This window comes from Linepithema humile, chromosome 7, assembly GCF_040581485.1.
Source record: "Linepithema humile isolate Giens D197 chromosome 7, Lhum_UNIL_v1.0, whole genome shotgun sequence".
Classification (NCBI taxonomy): Eukaryota; Metazoa; Arthropoda; class Insecta; order Hymenoptera; family Formicidae; genus Linepithema; species Linepithema humile.
The window spans coordinates 20,222,076-20,247,907 of record NC_090134.1 but is presented as its reverse complement, the minus strand read 5'-3'; the positions used below and the strand labels follow the sequence as shown (position 1 = coordinate 20,247,907).

Genomic DNA, 25,832 nt, shown 5'->3' with positions numbered 1-25,832 from the left:
ATTTTATAGTTGGATTGACCATAATCCGTTGTGGTAGATCCAACCATAATTTTATGGTTAATTAGGACGAAATGGTTTAGTAATTATTACCAAATATTTGGTAATTAAGACGAAATTATTTAGTTCCCATTACCAAATATTTGGTAATTAGGACGAAATTATTTAGTTCCCATTACCAAATATTTGGTAATTAGGACGAAATGATTTAGTTCCCATTACCAAATATTTGGTAATTAGGACGAAATGATTTATAATAACATAATCCATTGTGGTAGATCTAACCATAATTTTATAGTTGGATCGATCATAATCCATTGTGGTAGATCCAACCATAATCTATTGTGGTAAATCCAATCATAATTTTATAGTTGGATCGACCATAATCCATTGTGGTAGATCCAACCATAATTTTATGATTAATTAGGACGAAATGGTTTAGTAATTATTACTAAATATTTGGTAATTAGGACGAAATGATTTAGTAATTATTACCAAATATTTGGTAATTAGGACGAAATTATTTAATTCCATTACCAAATATTTGGTAATTAGAAAAAATATACAAGTAAAAAATATCTAAATAATTTTGCAAAAAAATTTATAATTAACGTCCTAATTTTTTACATATTTTTAAATTTCTTTTTTATTTGAATACAACTTGACAGCTTGAGGAAATGTAAATAATTGTCATAGAAACATTTATAAATGCTAATCAATATTGCCTTGACAACCATTTAAATATAAACTGTCAAAATATATTTTTTGCACATGATCAATATTGTTTTGACAACCATTTAAATATAAACTGTAAAAATATATTTTTCGCATATGACATTGAGATAACCAATCAGCGTCGCGATAAAACTGCAACAATACACTTCGATACTTTCGAGATTTCGATACATTAGACTATCGACTTTTCATGCCTTTTTTAAGAGTGGATTATTGCAAGAGTTTATTAGAGAAAGTATAGTATTCCAGGTATCGAGGTTAGGATTCAAAAGATAATAATCTATTTAATCGTAGAATTTTCGAGAATATTTTACTGTGTCATATATTTTATTATTTAACAAAATATAACAACTGACATAATAGCTTCAAATTCAAATTGAATGAACTAAGATAGTGTTACGTACAATATATTCTCCATTAGACAATATCTTAAAATTTAGATTGCTTAATACAGTTATTATAATCGATAAATTAAAATTGAAGAAAATTAGTACAGTTCTTATGAACAAAGACTCAACATATGCAGTATGATGCTATTACAATATTGATTAATAGCCGAATAATTATGATGATTGTACTGAAGCTATGGGGGGTTTATATTACAATCCGTTTTTTAAAATGCATATTTATTAATTAGACCGCTTCAATATCTTATTATAAATAATAATCCAACTAAATATGTAACATTATAATATCACCATAACATAGGTCCTTCTGTGTTACGTATTGCGATATTAGCGTATATCAAAAAGTTCAAACTTAGTAAAAAAGGCGATTGACAATATATAAACAACTTATTAGATATGTAACTCTTATACGCAAAGTCCGCTGATAAACATTAACGCGGTAGAAAGCAGGTACGATTAACTTAAATCAACTATTTATCGGTCAGAGCAACATATTTACAATTACATAATATGGCGAGATTAGTTTAATTAGGTAGGGCGCTTAATTACGTGTAAAAAGTAATAATATCTGTGTAACATAAAGCCCTGTATCCAGTAATAGCTCGCTAAATCTAAGTTTATTACATGACAGCGTTAATCGCAATTTAATACCGGTTCTACTTCGCAAAAGATAATTGAACGTAATTAATAATGATTATTTATAATTCGTAAAAGATATCGATTCGTGTAACACAACCGCAATCTCCCGACGCAACCGACACATAAACGGCAAACGGATCACGGACGATAACTTAATTGACTTCAACGAGCCGACATTACTCGTCGCGTGTTTCTTTGCTTTGGTATTCCTTTGCACACTGTGCCTTTGCACTTCTGTAAGCGGAATAATTATACGGTTTAATGATCTCGTAAATATATATATATATACGTCGACCACATCCCTTATCTTAGATATTTATATAAAAGTACAAAACATATATCGTGGCAATTATTATGAAGCACTTTATACGTTAGACGATACAAATTGTGTAGGCTATTAATTAGAATATTAATTGAATGCTTAAATGTGCTGATAAATTTCAGGGCTGGCTAAGATAAAATCATAAATTGGCAAAAAAATATAATCAAAATGCAGCAACTAAAAATTGATAATGTTTTTTAGGGAATTCTTGAAAAAAGCACAAATATATCATTTTTTGAGAATAGATAACTATGCGGTTCTCGTGAATATCGATATGAAATAAAATTTATGCAAATTTACGCAAAAAATTTACTTATCGAGTTTAATATATGTTGTTCTATATAATCAAATATTGAATTTAATATAGAGAAAATTAGGCCGACCCCGTACAATTATTATAAGTGCTTTACTATTGTGCTTGTCATAAAATGACAGTGCACTATAAGAATATATTGATTTGTAGGATATAGCAATGACCAAAACAATGCAATACCGAAAATTATATAATAATAATAAAAAGTAGCAATATTTGCACCTAGTTTTAAAACCTTTGTAAAATTGGCAATGATTCTTTGAAAAAAAAAAAACGAATATATTAATATTGCAAACGCACTAATTTTGTTAAGAAAAGATAAATTGATCTTTTTAAGGCATGACATGTTTATACGGACGATTTTCTACCTGAGATTTTAATTGCACTTTTATTTTTTTTTATTGCACATACAAACGCAGTACGTTTGAGTTTAAATGGACATTCATTAAGAAATTACTATTATAATTATTTTTATTATTAATATAATGATTATATTGTGACGACACAGTTTTGAAAATAAAATTTGGTCATTGCGATCTTAACACTACCACTACCGAGTGCACACTTTTTAAAACGCGCCGAAAAATTTCCGGACATACGCTGAGTATGTTAGTCACCTGAAGAGGTAAATCTAAGGTGGAAGCACATTGTAAATTCGTCAATGACGTTGTCGAACAGCCAAAGATTCCTCAGTTATACGAAGCTTAATATCTTGTACACGGAACTTGGACTATTCGTTGCCGCTTTCTCATGAAAGATAGCGGCTTATCGCATACACGTCTGTCAGGATATACTTCGACATGCATGCTCGTCAACCACCTTGATACGACGTAATAAAAATAGTGATCCGTGTGCGTCTCTACACCGTGATCGACAAGTGTATGCGCTTGACACAATTCGAGGTGTACAGTAGGTACGATCGTGGAAGAGGCATCGTTGCAGATTGGCGTAGGCGGTGCGTGTCAGTGATTTCGCCGCCGGACAGAACTCGCAAATAGCATTAACATACGAATATCGGAATGTGCTTGAGTGACCGCAAGCTCTTAAGCGGCCCGTGGCGCGTTTTTCTCCCCTCAAAATCGCCGACTCACTGAGTGTAGTTGGAAGGAAGGAATGTATCGTGCGCGAAATCACGCAAATTATCGTTCTTGCGGTAAGTCGAGCCGCCGCGTTTCGTCGCGTCATTTAACGGATCGTCTACCGACGTGTTTATCGGGTTGGTGTATCGAGTGCTTCCGTGGGATGCGACGAGATACGATAGCGGTGCCGCCGTATAGAGATGTCAATTCGCATGTGCCTCACGCGTGCGAACAGCTTACGCGAAGGGGAGGGGAGATCCCAAGGGTCGTACGATTAGGCACGTGTGCTCTTTAGGCTAGCGATCGACGTGAGAGGCTCGTATCCGACGGCGCGCTGCGATACTTAGCGCGAATGTGCAGGAAGCTGTCGTGCTTGGTGCCGCGAGCGAGAGGCGGCGTGCCCTCGCGGTTGAGGACCCTCACCTGACAGGGGTCGTGCCGCGCCAAGAAATGCTCCAGGGTGTCCCACCCGCCGCCCACTCTTACCATCATGTGCCGGCCCTTGAGAAGCTGCGAACACGTCAGCGGCGCGATCATTAAGCGGCTGGCACGTTCACGAGGCTATCGCGACATGTTATGAATAAAGAAAAACGGAAGGAGGTCTCGAGAATTGCTCGGAATAGGAAGACTCTCGAGGAAAACTCAAAGAATAGGGTACAGTTCTATTCGGGAAATAATTTAAAATATTAAGCAAGAGTTGATTTGGCTTTTTCGTTCAAGATTTTTATAAAATTGGTATTATTTAATTTTGATTGTTTCAAATTTCTGATAAATTGCGATCATTTTATGGTAAAGATATATTATACGTACTCTGATGAAGACGTTACGCCCAGCGATATGATAACGACCTTCGCCGACTTTGCGGACCTTCAGTTTCGAGCACTTCTCCGACGGGCATTGGCAAAGTCTCTGTACAGCCTCGGTGGCTCTTCGCACCTGTAAAGAGAAAATAAGAAGGAGCACGCAATGCGGGAGATCCTAAGAGTCGCGCTTGAATCGCGAAAGGACGCGGAGTATATTTAGAGGGGCGTTTTTTGCGCCCCGGCTCGCCGTCTCTCCGTTGTTGTCGGACGGACGAAGAACGATCGACTGTCACGCGAGATAAATCGCTCCGACGTGTCGTCGCAGCGTGGAGCAAAGAGCCGAAGATACACCGGTGCGTAACTTCCGCCGCTAGGCATGCAGGAATTCGATGCAACGCGCGCAGATGCGTGCGTGGAAAGCGTGTACGAGGAAACGCCGATTCCCATTGTGCCTTCCTTCTTCGTACATTTTTTTTTTCTCTTGCACGATAATGATTATAATGCAGCGCGACGGCTGTAACAACCCAGAGGCCCAAGGTTTTCTCAACGACACGCACGAGATACGCGAAGATACCGAACTGAAACATGCGGGTGTGAGGACGGTGAAGTACACATTAACATTTATAAGGAACACATAAATTATTCAATTTTCCGTTATGCGATGCGGAAACAAGCGGTTGCATAATATTGTTTTAATCCCTGAATATCGGAGAAAACCCGAGGGAAAAATTAATTCTTGATAATTCGCTTCTCGTTAGAAATGATTAAATATGATAATTACGATGCAGCCGATAAGAAGATAATCCCAATAACTAAACAGAGAAAATTTATGCAGAATTGCAACTGAATTCGGCGCTTCTGAGGATTTATAGCTGAAATATTTTGCGAGACACTTTTTTCGCATATTTCATTAATACCTTGCGATCGAGTTCTGTTATCGGACCAGTGTGCTCCGGTGGTTCGGCAGACGATGGCGATGGCGAACTCGATGGCGACGGCACTTCGTCTGGATCCTCGGCGCTGCCGCGGGACCAGTCATCCTCGGTAGTATCGCTCGGCACACCGTCACTTCCAGTCGGGCCGTTGTCGCTAACGGATCTTCGCATTTCAGGTTCGTGCGTAGCTCCACTCACCGGGTCTAACCATCGCGTATCCGTCGCCGTAACTTCGGACGCCGAGCTAGAATGTATTTCGGTTTACGTCGAACTTTCATACGCTCTCACAAAATTTTTTTGAGAACGTCAATGACAGATTTAAAATATACATTTTTATATTTTAAATCGCCACAATTCGATTATAATTCGGAACAAAGAAAAATCAGGAAATAAGTAACACGAAATATATTTTTCACGGTTTGAAATTAAAAATATTAGCAAAGTATCATATTTGCATGTAGAACTTCTCGGTAAAATTCGGATATTATGCACTCTTGGAAAAATTCTTCTACAGCAAAAACCTTCTCAAGAATATAGTAAAAACGACGTAAACGGGAAAGATAAACTTCATCTAAATAGTTAAACAGCGCGAACAGTGTTCTCGACTATACAGCATAATATAACGACTATTATAACACCTCTATGCGCATCGTAAGCTTTGCGTGCTATAAAATTCAGCCACTCCTGTAGAATTGCGTTACGACACGACTCGAGGTCTTCTCGGTAACACCTCTCAGAATTGCCCATTCAACTAATGGCTATTAAACCGACGGGGAAATCTATTGTCCTAAAGAGTCAAAGTACATGTGAAGCTCTCGACATTATTCCAAATGCGGTGCGCATAAGCGAAACAGAAATTATGCGAGAGAACCTATTATGTTTTCTATAACGGTTAAGTTTCGGTTTCTTCCCTCAACATATTCGCATCCGCAATTTATCCACCGTTACGTTGCAAGCACAGTATTGAAAAATAAGTTGCAGAATCGATGGATCGGAGCGAATAGACAAGCGCGAGAATATGTTCTCATTCTTGAAAGACTTTGATATTGCGACTTATGTCAGTTACCTGCTGTGTTTGATCTTCTCCGACGGCGGTATGGGAGTCGCGGTCGGTGACGGCGATTGGAATTGCCAAGAGAGACTGCTGTGAGATATACCGCTGTCAGACATACAGTGAAGATCCCTTTCTTGTTCCGCCGCGATTTCCCTCTCGAGTTGCACCAGTCCGGGCGGCTCCAGAGAATATCTGGCCGCCAATCGCGCGACTTCCAGTAGACACAGCACTACATTTCGTGGCTGGCCATGCAGGACTGTAAAGACATAAAGCCATTCCATGTGCATTGTGGCCAGATACATAAAATTTTATTACATACATTACCATTGACATTTATTTTCTATGCATTTTTATTAGCTTAGTATTAGTCTTTGATATTTATTTTCTTCAGCCCGACGCTTTTACTGTCGCGCGATAAAAAGTGCAGGTTTTTTTCAAACCGGCTTTTCGCTACACTCAATCACGCGATTATGTCATTTATGTAACCGCACGCGCATTGTTTTCAGCGACAATTAAACTTGGTCAAGTGAGAAAGCGTCCCGCCGGCCAGTGAAGAGCCGCGGATTCGCTCCACTTTCCTCGAAATCGCGCGCAATCCGTGCGACGCTCACTCTCACTTCGCGGCTACTCCGGATTTGCATACCACGCGTTGGATGCGCAATTTATGCGATATACATTCCTGCACGCGCGTCCACCGCGGGATTGTGCCGGTCAATTATTGTAGTTCCGCTAATTATCATCCATCAACTTACGCACTTAAATTCTCGTCTAGTTGAAAGTCATCCGATAGAACGAATTGCGGCGCGTACCGCCCCTATTTAATTCACATGCATTAAAATTAATTGCGCGAGACTTTACCGAGATCGTCGCTTTCGAAGAGAAGATTCTCGTGGACGCCCAGTCGCCGACAGAATTGTATAAAGTTCTCCATGTTGTCGCGGGAAAAGAAGCTGCGGCGCGCAGCATTCTCCCAACAGCGACCTCGTATCACTGGCACCGTCTGTAATTAACATTTCACCGTGTTTCTTGCAAATAGAAAGCATAAAATTCTTTACTATAACGGTAAAACAAATTTTCTACAGAATTTTCCAGGTCACAGAATTTCTTTCATTACAAATTTTAATAACTGAATATCATATTGCATTCAATAGAATACTATACAAAATTTTTTTTCGTAATAAAGATTACACTTTGCTAGTGCAAAAATATAAAGTTCAAGCTAAGAAGTAGCTCGATGAACGATAATATACTTACTCCTTTCGCCCGTCCGGCCTCTATCGCGGATCTCGCCTTTTCCTGAATGACCCTTGCCAGTCGACACACAATCACTCCATTATCGAGCACATCGAAGAAATTGTCACCCGTTATGTAATCCACATCTGAAATTTGAAAATTGCGAAATTAACTCTTCCGTCGGATCTACGGCAATTCGCGCACACACGTACGCGCTTGAGGGTCTCTACAAACTGTGAGCATCCTTCAATGACTCTCAAGTGGCTCGATGAAGTAGTATATTAGTAGCAAAAAAAGTGACCCGCCGTTATGCTTATTCGGCCTCTGTCAAACTTGTAACTTATTACATTTCGCACTTGACTATTAATTTTAGCATTCTCGGGCAATATTTGTTATATAATTGACAAAACTAGTGAATTTATAATAAAAATATAGTATTGGGAGTTGAAAATCTTTTTCAAAATTTACGTTGTGAGAAACAGTTATTTGATACAACAATGATTACAATCATTACAATGATTACAATCGTGCGTAAGTATACCAGACGCAATAATGATTCGTCTACATATCGAATGTCGATCAGCAAGCCGGTTTGATCAGTCGGAGAGGTCTGTCTAAAGAAATAAATTTACCTCGAGTGATCGTGCAATAAATCATTTATTAGACGCGATGTTCAAGGACAACGCGTTTAATGACGACAGTCGCCAGATCGGCAGCGGAGAAGACAACAACGAAGTCGGTTTAGATCAAACGGCTGACTCATCGGCAATATTCCGATCTTAATTTTCTTCACGTTTCACGATTTCCGAAAAAAAGGTGATAGCTTTGAAAGCCGCACGTCAGGTTCGCCGATCCGTATGACATGGCCGGTCAAGCGAGAAACAGTCAGGTCGCGATACTCTCACGATAGGTCGACTTATGCGTGACTATAAAATCGCTTTAGTTTCGTTCACCGCCGTAGGTACCGGCAGATCAAGGATACACGTTCCACTTTTCCAAATAATAAAACTTTCCAGTGCCCGTTACTTTTCGATGCGGGCGACCCTACTGGAGCTCCTGATAAATATTTAATGAAGGTTGACTTTCCCTGGAGATGAGCCAGCCTGATCTTTTCGGTTCCCAGCACAGATTCTGATTCCTGCTCTAACAAATTATCGAATCTCTACTGTAAATGGAAACTTCCGTTTCCATTCTCTTCTATCTTTCGCGTGTACGTCGATCGCGCGGGTTACTTGGAGCGTTCTGTTCGTTATTAGCCGTTATTAATTATATCCCTATCGCCGTCTCTTTATCTCGCACCCGTCATACATCTTCCCAGTACAGATTCTAACAAGAGCCTCTATTTGTCTTGACGAATTGTTTAATTTTCTCCGCGAAGGCACTTCTGATGCCATTCTCCTTGCAACTTTAACACGTTCGTTAATCATGCACTTTAATCCGAGTCTATGCTCATCATTAGCTACTATCTATTACCGTCTGTATTATCTATTGCCGTTTCTTCTCCGCATTCATTATCTCTCAGCAACTCATGCGCGAATGCAACCACACGGTAGATGATAGAGTGAGCGCATCTGCGCGCCGCTTCGCGCTCACCATCGGCCGTTATCTATTACCGCCTCCTGTTTCGATCCGTTATCTCTCTTAGGATGCGAACGAATGCAATAGTGTTTTATGATCGTTGTCTGATTTTATCTACCGTGCCGGAGATATTGGTGGATACCAGAGTAGTTGTGAATTTCACCGGCTATGTAGGTAGGATTCAAATAAGCAGATTTTTTTTTTTCCTTTTAAGAAACTCCTCCGCGCGATTTTCACTTCTTCACTTTGTGCGCTACGTGCTTCTGCATGATCTATTTTTATTAGCCGCTAGATCACGGATTTATGGCGCGAAATATAAAACACACATGAATGTGCTACAAAAACATTTGCAATTAATTATCAAAGTTATTAAAGTGAAACATGCCGGCTGTATTTAAACCGGAAAAACGCCATTAGCTAAGCAACATCAAAGACGGATATAACTGCAATATTAAGAGCGTTTAAATATGCTTGTTATATAATAATACTTTTGATATAAGAAATCAATATTAAATTTTAATTTAATTTAATTTTAACATAACAATTTAATCTAAAAAATCAATGAAAGGAATAGAAATCTATTTTGTTCCATTTAAAAACGTTTGAATTAATTCGAGTATCAATATCTCCAATACACATCGTTTTCTCTCTCAGGATAGAGCAGTTTATCAACGAATGTATCTAAGGAAAACTCGCAGGGTCGCGACATGATCCCGTAGACATCTATATAGATATAGAACGGACACGATGGGAAATAGGAACTAGGTTGGGCCTTGGCGCAGCGATAGTATCGCAGATACGGATGGTAATGAGAACCCGGGCTCGTGACTCGACCTGGTAACAACAATAGGGTTGGCACCGGGAGCACGACGAAAAAAAACAGTGTTTTAACGACGGGGTCCGTGCGCGCGGCGCAAAGTCCATCACCGGTGCCTCGTATTACCGGCCACATGTATTGAAACCGCAAACACTTTATAGAGGTACAGTCAACCTCACGTTTCCGCAGAAATAGACACGTTAAAAAAATTAATAGAATTTATTTTATCACTTTTTTTTTAATTTCTAAGATTTTAAATTTTGAAATCACAAGGATTGAATTTAGAGTCATTGATGTCTTCTCTACTGATTACAGAAGGGGGTTTAATTTATATTTTATAAACCGTAGATTTGCAGTTATAAGTTCTGCTCGACCGGGAATGACTTTTATTATTATCTAAAAATAGCCGGTTTGCTAGACTCAGGCACTTGAGCACGTGCGCGGACGCGCGAAGAGAGTTCCCGCCGTGCAGGAACTCGGTCACCCGGAACTAAAGCGACCATGTTCCCCGTCACCGAGCCAGATACATGTCCGTGGCATTATGTCGTTCCTGGTCTGACACGACTTTAGAGTACCATCGTCCGAGGCGTCGGCCCGGACGGATCCGCCGAGGCCGATATCCGTGAGATCTCGCGCAACCCACGAATCCACATATGGAATCGCGGAAATGATGCGCCCGCTATCTCGTTATCAGGCTCCATTCCGATATTTGAATGCGGCAGCTATAGTCTTTGACGGTATCTCGGGCGCAGCGATATATATCGCGCGGATTTTCTCGTTTATTTTGTGTTGCCGGATAGTAAGCTTCGCGTACAATAGCTGCTATCGGTAGTTCGAAATGTGTTTGCTGCGAAACAGTTTTCCTTGACATCGAGTATTGTACAGTGAATAAAAAGAGTTTCCTGTGTTTCGAGCGTTAATCTTTCCGCCGATTTACGCTTCGAACACGTTCACAAACGTGTATTCATTTTGAAAGAGTTTATTCAGATTATGTCAATCGTCAAAATGCGTCTTTTTTTTATAAGTTTGGCAATCTTAATTTTTGCTGAAATACCGCGATTTCCCGAGAACGACGTTTGCTTGCGATGACAGGTACATGGCACTGATCGGCACGATTATTGATCATCGGGTCCCGAGTAAATAAGATATGTTGTACTCGCTGGCTCGAATAAAGATATACGGTCCAACCTCCGCTCGGGTTGTGCATAAATTTCCCGACGGGTTTACAGCCGACGACGTTCCCGGCGAAAGGAAGGACTCCCTCCAATTTTTTTTATTGCTTGACATCCGCCCTTCATTCTCTCGCGATTGCCTGCCCGTAGCTCAACATGTCGCGCGACTACTGTGCACCGTGACCTGTATTTTCACGATATCCTTGATGCCACCGTTTTATTTTAATGTCGCACTGGCTCTTTCAGGACGATACTTTCAAGATCCTTTTTAAGATGCGCTCGCAAGACGCAGTATCTGGATTATCGTCTTATTACGTTCGAGAAATATGTATCTACTCCTTATTCGGTCATTCGTGTCATAGAGCGAGTTCCGAGTAGTCGACATTTTTACGCTACGCAATAGAGCGGCGGCGAGGCAAAGCGGTTTGAAGCTCGATCACGATTTACTCAGGAGCATGCCTCTATAAACGGCGCATATCGTAACTCGTAACCCGGATCCCACGATAAATCCGTCCGAGTCCGCAACCGTGAACGCGGTCGCCTTTATGGCGCCTATATCGGCGAAATAATCGACGGCGATAAATTAGCGCGATAGTTTAAAGATTTTTCTTTTCCGATTTACGGCTGTTTGAGCATTCGCGGCGCGTGCCAAGGCGATATTTCCGCGCTTAGACTATCGTGTCGTCGCAAAAGTCGATGATGTCTCGCGGATGCGCAAACGTATTAGGAAGGCGTACGCCCATTATGCGTAATGCGGCTTTGGGTGCCCTATGATGAAGGGAGAAGAAGTGGCATGAAGGAAGAGGGGTGCCCGGCCGACTTCCGGTTGAGTCATAGAGGCTTTGCAACTGCAAGAGGCATAGGGCGCGCGTGGGTAACGAAAGACCGTCGTGTTATTTTTTTCACGTCGCCAATGACGCTTTGGCAACCTTTGAATTTCAATGAGAAGTTTCTCTGTCTCTCTATTTTCATTTTAAATAAGTCCCTTAGAAAAAACTCGCGCAGCGTGTAGTCATATAAACAAACTGTATTAAATATATTAAACAATTTATCTTATTTATATAAAATTTTTATGGAAACTAATATAAAATAACAATACATATAACCAAATTAATTTTTAGTTTGAATTTTGTGCAAAAGTGTAAACGAATATTCTTGAACAGATTGAATGTTATTTTCAAGATACATTGTTTATTTAAAAATTCCAGTTTTCCCTAGACAGACATTTTGCGAAAAATTTACGCGAGCAAATCGTCAAACAACACGAATGAGCAAACACATTTACGACACGCTAGAAACGACTGAGCGAATTTCAACCTTTCTCGCCATCTTTGGAAGCTCGTTAAATGTTTTTCTTCTTTTTACGATTACACGCTTCGTTATATCTTTCTCAAAACCACAATTAGAATGTTTTATGTGATATAATGAGCCGTGTAAGTAATTTAGTAACAAAAATACATTGAACTTTCTTTCATTAATATTCACGGAAAAGTAAGAGCGTTTAGGACTTTTAATTTTGAGCTATTCAATCTTGCACGCTTAAAGCGCAAATCTCAATTAACAACGTCGCGAATTATCGGATATATGGATAATTCATAAATTCATACTCTTGTGAAGAGAAAGTTCAAGTTGATTCCAAAATTATATACCAGTCGAAGAAAAGGAAAACAGTTAGCAAAATTGCAGCGCATACATTATGTGCATACATTAGCTACATTCCTACAACACGTACGGTTTTTCCATCTTTAAGAACAAAGAACATGTCACATATTTTAAGTAAGGCGTTCCTTATTCGAGGTCGAGAAAATCTGATAAGACAAGCATTTTCATTGTCATTCGGGAAAATCCCAGTTATTTTTAAAAGTGCAATTTAACGTAATTTCGCGAATACGTTTAACGAGGTAAAGTCATTATACTGTAATAGTTTTACTTTACTACCGTTTATAGTACTTGGCAAATTGTCAAAGATCGATATATTTTAAGCGACATAATATAGGCGAGTCACGTAAATCATACTCGTGTGCTTTATCCTTTTGTGGCTAAATATACGTGCACGCCTGATGTTCGTTTACGTATCGCTCGTTTTTCTCAGAGTCCGCTCAGTGTCGCAATCTTTCAGGGTGGTCCACATCTTGAGATTGGATTTTTCGAGGCCGCGCGAGAGAGCACATTCGTTTTCGCACATTCGCCAAACTGCAAAATATGCGATCGCGTGCATATTTTATGTTTGCACTTTCCTTGCTCATCAATACGCATTTAATCGCATGCACGGGACAACGTATAATTACAGGTGAAAGTACAGCAAAGCGACAAACGCATGTGAATTAAATCATGTAGGAAAGAGCCATGTGACAATGCTTTCATTATTAATTTTTTACACGAAAACTTTCGGGATTAACGATACAATCTCCATCACTTATAACTTTGCAACTTCCAAGATAATCTTAACAGGAGGCACACCGTAATTTACAAGATTAATGCGCTAAAAGTGCAAGATCAGAGCGGAGAATGAAAGATAGTAATCTTTGAGTGAAAAGTTTGCGTCCGCGAATGTTACGTGAAACGCCGCATAGCACTGCTACTTTACTGTTCGGAATTGCTACTTTCTGCGACGCTCGGTACACCGTAGCAGTTCTATTTTACGCATCAACTCGTATTCGTACCGTATTAGGAAACTACCAGTTCAGAAAGGCGGTCATACGCGCGCCTAGAATTAGATAGCCATCGGTCGATTTCCAGTCCCTCGTAAAAGAAGAATCACCGCTGCTCTTTTCATCATTTCACCTTTCTTTCTTCTTGCATTGATTAAACAAATATTTCAATAAAACAGTCAAATCAGTTATCTCAAATATATTAAGATACTTTTTCAAAACTAGCACGATGCATTTAATTGCTTTTATTATTTTATAATTCGTAAAATAATAATGTATTGTTTACTATTGTATAATTTTAAAAATAATTAATTTTAATCGCGCAATTGATAAAATTAACAACTCTAAATAGAACAAATCAGTAAAATTAAAAGATTAATAGCCGATTGATAGTTCCTTGATTAGAGAAAGAAACTTTTATGGCATTAATCTCACGAACTCGTTCAGGAATGCAGCTTGTGTAGTCTTCACATGTAATCTAATAAGTTGTGGAAACTTTCACCTACTTCGAACTTCCTGAAGTTTATAACTAATGAGACGTTCTACTAATCTATGTGCAGCACATTTCCTTTCCGTAAACGCACAACAATGAAAACGAACTAACAATTGGTCGCGCCTGTTTTTTTTATAGCTATTTTTGAGATCGTTTTGATTATCTCTTTATGCTGCCGTGACAGCTCATTTTCTATAGTCATCTGATTTATCAAATGGACTTGTAATGATATTTTTTGCAAAATGATATGCGGATGTTATGGCCTTGAAAATTTTTGCTTCGTCGATGCTTCGCTAAACACATATGGTATGACGGTTTTTTTTTTTTGCACGGCTGTCCGACCAAAACGCGATAAACTGTAAGGCGAAATATTATGAGTATCCTTTCCCACGTCTCGCACCAGATGCTAACCTTTGTGTGGTTCTTACGTATCAAAGCTGCGTAAGGTTTGCACGCGCACGCCACATCCCGTGACACGACACGACGACTCTTTTTAAGGTGACTTCACATCGGGAAACGCGAAGAAAAGGTGCTCGAGAATGGCGTGAAAGTCCATTCGTTACACGACATTACGCCACATTGACTTCTTTTTATACCTTATGCGGCACTTGCGATTGAGTCAAACGAAAAAGAGCAGCATTAGAATTCTGATTTACGTTACGTAATAATTATACTTATTTAATTTTTTAGAATGCTCAGTTGAATAAATTTTATTATAAATTTAACTTATTAGTTAAAATTAGTTATGTAAGAAATAAAGAAAAAAAAATAATAGACGATATACACTGAATAATTGACTCTTTAAGTGCACAATTTTGGAGTGATGCATTTTGATGACGTCAATGTTAAATCACACCAAGTCAATCAACATCAAAAATTACACTTGACGGTTTCAAATAGTGTTTATTACGAAAGTTGAGCTCTTGACAACGTCGTGTGGAAATAAAATTTCGAAGGCACGCAATACACTGCTACGGTAAAATTCGCGTGACGCGAGCATCCGGACGACAAAATTACTTATACAAAACCATTAATTTGAAAGCAATTCGGCAGAGAGCTTTAATCTCGCATTCTATTGAATAGCCCGGTGCAGAACACGCCTCTGAGTCATACTGACTGTGGCTTGCGAATTCGCGCAGACTATAGATTCGCACGAGCTATCGACTTCGCTCGTAAATTAGCGAGACTAATATCTAACGGTTATCGAAATTTCTCACGAAACGTTCAGTATTCATCGACCTTGACGGTGTCACGAACTCGTTCATCAAGTAAAAGTTTTTTTTCTTTTTTTTTCCGAATCGATACTCATCCCGTAGAAATACTCTATCTATAATGACTGCAATGTACTTACTTATCGTCTTGTTGATCCAATCCGCCAAGTCTTCCTGAAGTGGAATCAGCTGGCGACTCTGCGCCGAGTGCAGACGCTCGTGATAGAACTCGGCGAACTCTTCCTCTTCCGGCGAGGGTCGCGGCACGTCAGCGCGATTGAAGACAGAAACCGAGGTCGGTCCCCAGCTACTGCGATAACGGGTGTGCTGGGAGGACGGGAATCGGTTTGCGTACGACATTCTTGGGCCGGCTCTGCGGAGGCTCCCGGCGTTGCACACCCGGTCCTCTCTCGACGCTTCTCCCCTCGCACTCCCCGGGTCCTCTTCCAGGACCCACTTCACTTTCTTCGACAGTTCCCAGACTATTCAAGAACGACGTCGTGCAGGGACGTACGTCTCGCGATCAAGTGGCGCCTGAAAAGCAGAAAGGGACTGTCGTTATCGCGCGGCGGAGTCACTTTCGAAAATTAGACTAGTGTCCGAGTAAGCTAACTGAAAGCAAAAGCACGCTGATAAGATGCGACACGAAACTATTCTCGGAACAAAAAGGAGAAAAGATACTCAAGAAGACAACGAACACGAGTGCGTACCTGTGCGCACGGGAATGCTTTACGTTTTTCTCTGGGAAGCCGTAACGAAATGGAATAGTTTTGTTCCCGTCGAGCAAGACCTTTCCTAAGAATTTTACCTGTTAGGTATCCTTACAACTATATAAATTTCACTTCAGGATAAAAACTTAAAGATAAAATACACATAGTGTTCGTGTGGCTACGTCGTATGCAATCAGACGATTGAAAATGGAATTAAAGAAATTTAAAAAAATAAGAAAGTTAAGTTAGAAAAATTATTGCAGTTCAAAATTATACTCTTTTCACGGAAATACGTTTATGTATGCGAGCAAGTGCTTGCTGCAATTATGCCTATGCTCGTTGATATTATCGCGTGCGTCAATGCTACGAGGGAGCCGTAATAAAATACAAAAGGTCGGATAATTAAAGAACAAAGAAATCTGAAGAGCGAGTATCGAGCACGAGTCGTCCACCGGCTCACAAAGAACCGACGATGAGATGGATATCATTGTGGATTTTACGAAGCATTACCACTCAGCATCTTTTAAATGGGGTTAACGTTGTTTTCTGGTTCCGCGGGGAAACATATCGCGTTGAGAAATGATTAACACTCACGCACCAATAATTAATTAGGTGCCTCTCCATCTTCTTGCGGCGAGAAGAAGCATTTCTTTTGTTGCGATACGGTAATGCGTCCAATTACGCGTGTGCACGAATGTGTTTTTGCGTTAAAATTATATAACATATTAAGATTAATATGTATCAAGATTTAAATCTAAATTTAAGTTCTCGTATATTTCGAACTACAAAGACGAGGGGATCGATCGTAATTACCGATCACGCCACCAATGGCGAAATGCTGATGTAAGCACTACGTATCAGCACTTCTGGACCGAGGAAACAAATCACCGCCCAATGTGATGTTCATGGACAAACCTACGAGCGTCCTTCGACAATCGATACATCGATATCCCCGTGCAATCATTTCTATTACCGTAACGTAATATATTACCGCGTCAAATACACGTACGCGCGTTTCTCAGATTCATGCATATTAAGAACAGCTCGAGGAGAGACGGCTTTCTTATCGAAATTTCTAACCAGACGAATGATGGCGAGCGACAAGTTCGCGGTGAAACTCGACGACGTTCGATCGACAGATGAAATTGTCACTGCGCTTAATGCTTACAGTCAGCATATATGCACGTGGGCGCGAAATATCTTCTCACATACGTTACGGTAGACATCCTCATAAATTGCGCGGACTCGCTGATCGGTCGATGAGTCAATTCCTACGATTAATAGCATTTCCAATAACGTTACATCAAGCAGCACCGTTGCTGTGAACAATTTCAAACTATATATCACTTTAATTAATTTTCTTATATTAGATATTTATTCGTTCGATGCTAAAAAAAAATTCTAATACACCAAAATCGCTGCGTTACATACGTTTATTGCATCTTTCCACGTTTGAGGGGAAAGCTTATAGGATAAATATTATTGCTCCTGTGTAAGTGACAATGGTAATGTAGAAAAGAGAAAACGTAGCAATGGTTTCAATGGACTCTGTCGACATTGATCGGCATAAATGAAGAATGTCGTAAATCACGTCGAAGGTGCGCACGGTATTTCCCAAGTAGTCGCATCGCAGACTTTACTGTAAGCACACAACACATACACACATACAATTACATCCGCTTTCGAAAGGAGAGTGCGAGAATCTTTACGAATTCACTTAGCGTCTCGCCCTAAAGTCTTCATCAGCGCCGTTCGAACCGGCTCGGTTCCACCGTAACAATCGGATTTATGTAATCGTGCACAAATAAACGAACGCGAGAGAACATCGCGTATAAGATCCCTATATACGGCGCACAATGTGAACCGCTCGAAGGAGAGACCACGCGTAGCGGTATACGTTACAGACGCTGAGCATCCCGAGTTTCTTAAGTTGAACGCTGCTTATAAGCGTCGGCCAGCAAGGAAACACCAGCGCACGGTTATCCTTGACTAAAGATTTGTGTTTCTATATAGGGAGCCCGCTGCCAAATTTGGAGGAGTTTGTCTTCCTGGACGCGCGTCTTTAACCGTGCGATAGACACACGCATTTCGGATTGTACGCTCTATCGAATGATATAAAACGTTCCACTTCCCGGCTTCATTGACACTCTCAAAGACATCATTCACGGTTATTTTAACTGTTGACGTACGAGTAAACGGCAAATGACTCGACTCGTAAAATATCGCGGTGATGTATTAATTAATACACAAATCGTCAAAACGATAAATAAGTTTGAAACGTATGATTAAGTGTGCTATTTTGTTATTATGAGAAATATAACATCGCAGACAGAACATAATGATCTATTTGTGCGGTAAAAATAATCGATCGGGTTGTCTCATCGCTTGAAAAAATTGCAATAAAGACTGATACGCGCGTATCATTAATCAAGCTTTTTATTTTTCGCGGGATACGTAATGCTCGCCTACGGGATGACATAACTTCATCACTTTATACGTTTTTGACCTCTGCATAATTTGTAGACACAGTTGCGCTGCTCCTTCGATATCCAGCAGCTAGAAGTAATTACACAGTTATTATAGGCGTAGCGTTACTTCACGCCTACATTGAAAAATTACCATGTCAATTTCTGTCGACAGCTGTTGATACTGTTTCTCATTGAAATGCGAATAATCGCGATGCAATAAATAAAATGCATTTTGTAAAATTTATTCTAATAAGAAATAACGCGATGTAAAAATCACAACAAGGCTTTACGATCAATGGGATCATTTTAATTGATGCGTAATGCGAATAATGTTGCGAAGCGTGAGAATTATATATCTTCGTTAGCATTTTAAAGTTTCACCGGTTACGTGCCAGACATGCCTTGCTGCAACGCGGTGATATAATAGCGTATAAAATTCTTACTTGCGCGAAAACAACATTGTCTGCGCCACGCTAAAGTAACACGTCTAGCCGCCTGCGTGTTTTCTATTGATTTTCATTGAAGAAAAAGTTCTAGCGAATCGGCGGATGTAATTTTTCAATGGCTACACACGTTACATGAATGTATCATGCCCAAAAGCAACCAAATACGTGGATTAAGTCGCGGAAGGAAGTTAATAAAACGATAAACACGGCACGCTCCATTAACCGATTGGAAAAATCGAAGTGCATTATGCGTTAAAGCCCGTGTCCGAAGTCAACGACCGTCCAACAATCGAGCTTAATCGGAGGATGAGCGGCGAATTGGATCGCCATTAGAGAATGCGTACACATACGTGCGTGCAACCGCGGGATTAACCATGTGGCAAAAGCTGGGCGTTCATCATCGCGCGTCCGGCTCGTAACGCGAGCGCGTGGGTGTCCGCTCATTACGAGGAGACACGTGTAACACACTGACGTCGCGTGACAATCGCTCGACGATGGCCCTCGAGATCTTATGGACAATTGCGAACACATAATAAATCTATGGCGAACAGTTATCCGCCGTGACATGTTTGCCGCGCGTCACAAGTACATAAATATTACATCCGCCTGTTCGTGGGCCTTTAATGGTCGATCTTAATCGGACTTCTCTAACGTCTCATTTACATTTTAGATTAACGATTCACTTTTTCAAGCATCTGCAGTAGATATTATTTAAACATTTTCTCTAATTGTGGTGAAATTCAATTTCTCATTTTTTTTAAATATATTACTATAATTTTAAATGATATATTTTCACGTTAATGAGTTACAATTCCGGCATGATTTACGCTTATATGCAAAAGTTTACACAGAAAGAGAAATATTTGCTGGGTCAGCTCCAGTGCGTTTCTCTAGTCGTTTTACTTTTTGCACATGTCTCAACGTTGCACGTAGGTGGTCGTTACGCGAGAACGTACTGCCATAAAATGTTCCTTAAAAGGAGCCGATAAAGTCGCGGTCACCCGCATCAGAGAAAAAGCGATATCATCGCGCATCAGTCAGAATTACAAAAATTTTCAACAGCTACATATGTAAGGCTAAATATAAACATATTTTTCGCAAAAATTATTGTGCATTATTTGCACATTTTTCTCTTTTAATTAAAGAGAATAAAATACCGTTTAGTGTAAATTTTTGGTATAATATAAATAACTCATTATATTCGAATTAAATGCTTCAAAAATTAACATAATGAACGGCACGGTGGGCGAATTGGACCACGTCGAAACACGTGGCAAACTTTTTTTCGGACTTTTAAATATACGTATGCACGTTCTATATCTTAAGGATTCAATAATTTTAATAATTCTACTATAATATAATTTTAATAATTCCATTTTAAAATTAAGGACGACATAGAGTATTATAGATCTATCTACAGTTATTAAAAAAATTTTTGTCATTTATAGATTTATCAGATTGAAATGAAGCGATTGTCTCTGTAGCTATGACACTTTTATGAACTTTCACAACTATATTGTAAAATTTTACAATAACGACTTTCTAGAGAAACATTTAAGATATAAATATTTAATGTGATTTCCAAATATCGATATGGATCCATTAGTAAATAATTTGCGGGGAAAACCGACGACTATTATTACATTATGAAATAAATCAATATAGTCGCTCAAAAATGGCCAACTTTTCGTTTCGACAGCAATCGGGATAGAGATAAAAGAAATGTATAAAAAAATATAGTCGGCAGTGCATCGCGAGCTAATTAAACAGCACAAACAGAGCGTGCTCGCCCAATTACCGTTCTCGGAGAGCATACGTCTATGGCTGGTTTGTCCAACGCATTAAATGCACTGTCACGAGTTGAGTTTCATCCGTATGCCCTACAAAGTCAATTAGAGAATGCCTGGACAGCAGATTTCCCCGATGCGGGAAAGCAAGGACGGGGTAAAATCCGGTGCGTGTCGCCGAAGCTTCGTCTTCGGAACGAAAAAGACGAGGAAGTTGATCGATAAGAGAGTACGATTCATACAACCGTGGCACTGACTTTCGCCGGCTTTGATCACAATCACGCCTGTATATCTTCACGCACACGGTACTTAACGGATGATGACGTGTCATCGTACGGTTATAGGGATTTTTTTGTTCCGAAGAAAGATTAATGAAGCATTTTTTTTTCTACACGCACCTCAACGCCTGACGTGACGATTATAACGGATGTTCGTACGGATCTGCGAAATAGAGATTCGTTGCTTTTCATTACGACAGGCATCGCTGAGAGCTAAAATATGTCCGGTGTAAAATAATATTTTGCAGATGAAATGTGTGCCATCGTATATAAGTTTCGTGACACCTGCCGGCAACACTGCAGACTGCTCACTTGGCAATTATTTGTTTAATTACAACTTACACACATCGGAGCGAACTGAATGTCATCGAGCGAGGCGGCTAGGCAGCGACAAGATGTTTTACGCTCCGATTATTGCGCTAACAAAGTCGCGGTTGTTTTGCGCTTTTGCAAGCGCGGTCTCGCGAATAAAAAACGCGAAGTTCGCCTCTCGGAAGCGCGTATTTTTAGCGGCGGAGAAGAGGGCTCGGTGATCCCTTTCGACGTGTGTTCCGAGAGCGGCGATACGTGGAGATTAAAAGAAACGTTTCTCGAGGCGCGGTAATGCGCCGTTAGCGGTAATAAGATTGAGGTAATAAGTGATCGTTTTGGAGCGTGACCATCGCGCGTAGGAGTGTTTGTACATACGTACCGTCGCAACGCATGACGTTCCAGGCAACGAAATCGCGCGCCGGTAGAAAAACGCGTGCGGTGCGCAGTGCGATGCACCGGGAGTTCTCTTCGCGCCGGCCCGCGCGAGATGGAATGCGAAATTCGACGTGTTCCGCCGTGGACGCGAAAGTCCGCGAATTAACATACGTCGTCGTGATAACGGGAAATCGGCGCCTCGCGTTTCCGGCGAGAGAAAGCACCGGAGAAGAGAGGCGCGCTCTTGTTTTTCTACAGTCCCCTCGCGTTGCGCGCAGGCGACGACGACGATCGCGATAACGCGACAAACGCAAATCTTCATGAATTGCACCCGATCTTATCATCGTTCCAGTTATTTTCATCGCGATGTATATTCTGATAGCGATAGCGCCTTTGCATTTATCGATCTCGGCATAAATCGCCTGATGACTAATAAAGCAATAAAGAGCTCGCATTCATCGAAATCAAGATATCAATACTTATGTACTGCTGAGCTATCGTAAGCATCTGTAATGCCGAAGCCGTAAAGGCTAATCTGAAGCACTACACACAGTTTAGAATACCTCGCTCCGTAACTGCATTTCTAACGTGCGTAAAAATTACGTTGCGGAAAATTGATTTTATATTTTTAAGAAGAGTGAAACATCTTTTTAAATATAGGTCGCAGCGATTTATAGCGGTACAATGTAATTCAATAAATGCATCGTGCGCAATACGGAGTTAGTAAAACTGCTGATGCGCGTTAGCGCGTCCATATGATGCATCTCTTACGGGAAATGATTTTTAAATTGTACACGCGGATGAACGCGCGCGTCTAGCACGATTCGCGCCTTCGGTATTATCGCCGTCACATTGATACCATCAGTCTTCGCACTTTGTAACATTATTACCAGCTGTTACGAGAGATAATGACCGTGCTTAATGCTTTTCAACGGATTCGCGGTAGCAAGAAGTTCGCAAATAAAGAGACCCGCAACTTCCTTCTTTGCTTATAAAATATCGGCAGTTTTTTCCACGAGTCGAGTTTTAGGGATATAAATAAGTGTACTGTGTGGCGAAGATAAAATCTATCATGTCCCAATTTCAAGACTAATCTAAATTTTTAAATAGTTAACTTTCTAATTTATCGAACTTTCGTTAATTGTCTAAATTGCTGGTGATATCAGTCATCAAAACGTTCGTTAGCGTCGCTTTTAGATATCTAATTTGTTCAGAATAAATTCGCGCACTTTAAAGGCAAGTTTTATCAGAGCAAAAGAGTTGCAACATAGGTACATACGAGGTACAATAACAGATATGCTCTCGCTTGTGCGGATAATGAGCTTCGTGGGGCCCGGCCGTTGCCCGACGCCTTAGAAATTCTTTAATGACTCCATGTCGCAGTGCGCGCACACCGAGATATGTCATTTAAGCTTTGTTGTGCGAGAGAACCCGACAGTCGATCGTCAGAGTACCGTGAGAAAAAAGAGAGGCTGAATTAAACTTTTATCGCAATCACGAGGACTAATTAACGAGAATTTTAAAAGTATCCAAAAATCGCGCACTCTTTCTCATTTATAATAATCATATTAAAAAATAATTGTTGTTTTAATATTAAAGCGATAAAAATTTTTTAATTTTAACCAGTAGGTTTAGAAAATAAAAATAAAAAATCTCAATTAATTAGTTTTAAATGACTTTTACTTTAAGGATAAAAATTTCATGTAAGGCTTAATTGCCAAGATTCTTACGTTGGTGATTAAGAAATCGCAATAAATAACCATGACCTATTCATAAAAAAATTGTGACAGAAAATAATTCTACAATCAAGAGAAAGTGTATAATGTCTCAGCAGAACTTGCATGTTTTTCATCTATGCATTTCGAATAATAATAGTCACAGAACGTTGTCCTCTATTCTATTATTGGAGTGATGAAACTGACAACGAAGAATAATGAATGTCATATTTGTAGTAATTAACTCTCCAGAAGAAGTATACGTACGCACGAATAAGACACACACTCGTTAAACGTTAATAAAGCGTATCATCTCCCGCTTTCTCAAACAGTTGATAAGGTCATGAACAAACAGATTGTAGCTCTCTCGCGGTTGAATTCATTTTCAAAATAACATATATATGATGATGAAAGATGTTGCTTATATAAAACATTATAAATATTAGTTACAAATATTATTAGAAATACATATCACAGCTTCGTGCATCAAATTATACATCGTAAATATTAATATAGCTCTTTTGATACAAATTATATCGCATTTACATTTATATTTAGAAATCAATTAATTGAACAAGACGATATCAGTAAAGACGATAATTAAAATTTATTATGAAACCTCTTTGACCATCGATTTATAGATTATTCTTGTATAATTGAAAGATGCTTCATTTTCCGCACAACCTGCAGACACAGATATTGATTCGGTCGCGAAACCAGTATATACATAGAATAATACGGATTTAGAATAACTAATTCAAATTATTGATAAATATAATATTCTGTTGACATAATAATAGAAACGTATTACCAATAATTATTTTAGAATTGAAGTCACAGTGATATACTATTTCTCAATAACAGACACGCGTAATACACGTGTCAAAGCGTACTTGTAATAACACGTAATATATGCAAGATTTACTCTAACCTAACCTAACCTAACCTAATCTATCTAAATTAACAAGCAATAAATTTTCATTCAAAAATGGATATGCTTGGTACTTACATTTTTATTAATATTTACTGGCATACTTTCGATTAAAATCTGCATGTAAACTATAAAATTAAAGATCTGTATTCTTCTATCTATTCTGTAAAATGTTAGTAGAAATCTTTCATCCTATTCACGATATATTACTTATAATAATTAGCGTTTTTAAAGCGTTATTGTTATCTACGTGTAATTATTCTCTTATAATATCTCGTGCAGAAAGTTTGCGCAAGATTGTCAAATATAAAAAACGGATTATCGTCGAGCGTTGCAAATAGCAGTATCAAAATTTCACGACTGCGAAAATTATTGAGCGCTTACCTGACAAACGCTCGTGACGAACATTGCTTGCCGACGCTGCTTGCTTACACGAATTCCCTCGATTCGCGAATTCACCGCTCCAAAACTCCGATCTCTCTCTCTTTCACACACTTGATAATCGGCCACTTTATATTGCAACCAACAGCGATCCGCGCACGCCGATCATCAGATCACTACTGCAGCCCTTCGATGCCGGCTCTAAGAGAGTGAAGTCGCGAACGAAAGAAACGGAGAGGGAGATATTATCGGCAGATCTCTGCCCCTACTACCGCGCTCGTGAACCAACTCTGACAGCCGCACGACGCTGGCACGGACACGCATGGGGTAAAACGAGTCAGATCAGGAATGTTTAACCCTTAAATCGAAAGATCGACCCATCGAACTCTTATGTATACTGTGTTTTAAATCCGTAAATCTTACTTAAAAATATCTTTTTATTCGAAAATTAGACTATTGATATTATTTGTGATTCTTTCACTGAGCCAATAATTACAAAAATACATTTCTACGATAGAAAAAGATTAAATTGAATCGCAATCGGTTAGAAATGCTGCGATTAAGCTTCTTATCTTAATTTATTCGACGTAGCGACAATTAAAGGGATCTCTTTTTCGATCTTAAGTAACATTGCAAATATTATCTTCGCGCATTATTTTCACAGTCGTCATGCAGAATGGAACCCCATCGGGAAAGATGTAAAATATGCGATTACTCACGCTACAGCGAATCCCTCTCAAGGGGTGAAACGCTCGTGGTCCGGGATAACGACGCGTCAATCGGCATCGCGAATCCTTCGAGACTGCCAATTCTCTCCCTCGCCAGCTTGATCTCGTCGTCGCGTCTCGCAGTCCAATTTCCCTTCCGCCCAGCACCCTCGCCGACAGCCACCACGTGCGACTGCCACCAGCTCGACAACCTACCGGCCCGGCGACTGAGGACCGTAAATACCCGGTGTGCGCTTCGAACGAGGCGCACCGGAGCACTGCG

At 39.7% G+C, this 25,832-nt stretch overlaps 2 protein-coding genes across 11 annotated transcripts in view; one reads left to right on the top strand and one right to left on the bottom strand.

Annotated features, from left to right (window-relative positions):
- The window catches only part of LOC105668304 (deoxycytidylate deaminase-like), a 240,138-nt gene that overhangs the window by 206,327 nt on the left and 7,979 nt on the right, over positions 1-25,832 (top strand). The window lies entirely within an intron of this gene.
- On the bottom strand, positions 1,041-25,832 carry LOC105668299 (growth arrest-specific protein 2-like). Of its 3 annotated transcripts, XM_067359244.1 has the most exons (9): positions 24,846-25,054; positions 15,580-15,973; positions 7,539-7,663; positions 7,143-7,284; positions 6,297-6,540; positions 5,213-5,474; positions 4,303-4,428; positions 3,916-4,002; positions 1,041-2,012 (listed from the first exon to the last, which is right to left on the bottom strand). In XM_067359244.1, exons 2-9 carry the CDS (start codon positions 15,797-15,799, stop codon positions 1,941-1,943), a joined length of 1,278 nt encoding a protein of 425 aa, XP_067215345.1. In that variant the 5' UTR covers positions 15,800-15,973; positions 24,846-25,054; the 3' UTR covers positions 1,041-1,940. The 3 variants fall into 3 exon arrangements, with proteins under 3 accessions (XP_067215345.1, XP_012216005.1, XP_012216004.1); XM_012360582.2 differs by lacking the exon at positions 24,846-25,054 and adding an exon at positions 25,562-25,832 and having other exon boundaries at positions 1,041-4,002; XM_012360581.2 differs by having other exon boundaries at positions 1,041-4,002; positions 24,846-25,059.

Coding starts and splice junctions, on each gene's coding strand:
- LOC105668299 (XM_012360582.2), bottom strand. CDS start 15,799: ATGTCGTACGCAAACCGATTCCCGTCCTCCCAGCACACCCGTTATCGC. Junction 6,541..7,142: donor CTTCGAAAGCGACGATCTCG/GTAAAGTCTCGC, acceptor ATGTCTTTACAG/TCCTGCATGGCCAGCCACGA. Junction 4,429..5,212: donor TAACAGAACTCGATCGCAAG/GTATTAATGAAA, acceptor TTCTCTTTACAG/GTGCGAAGAGCCACCGAGGC.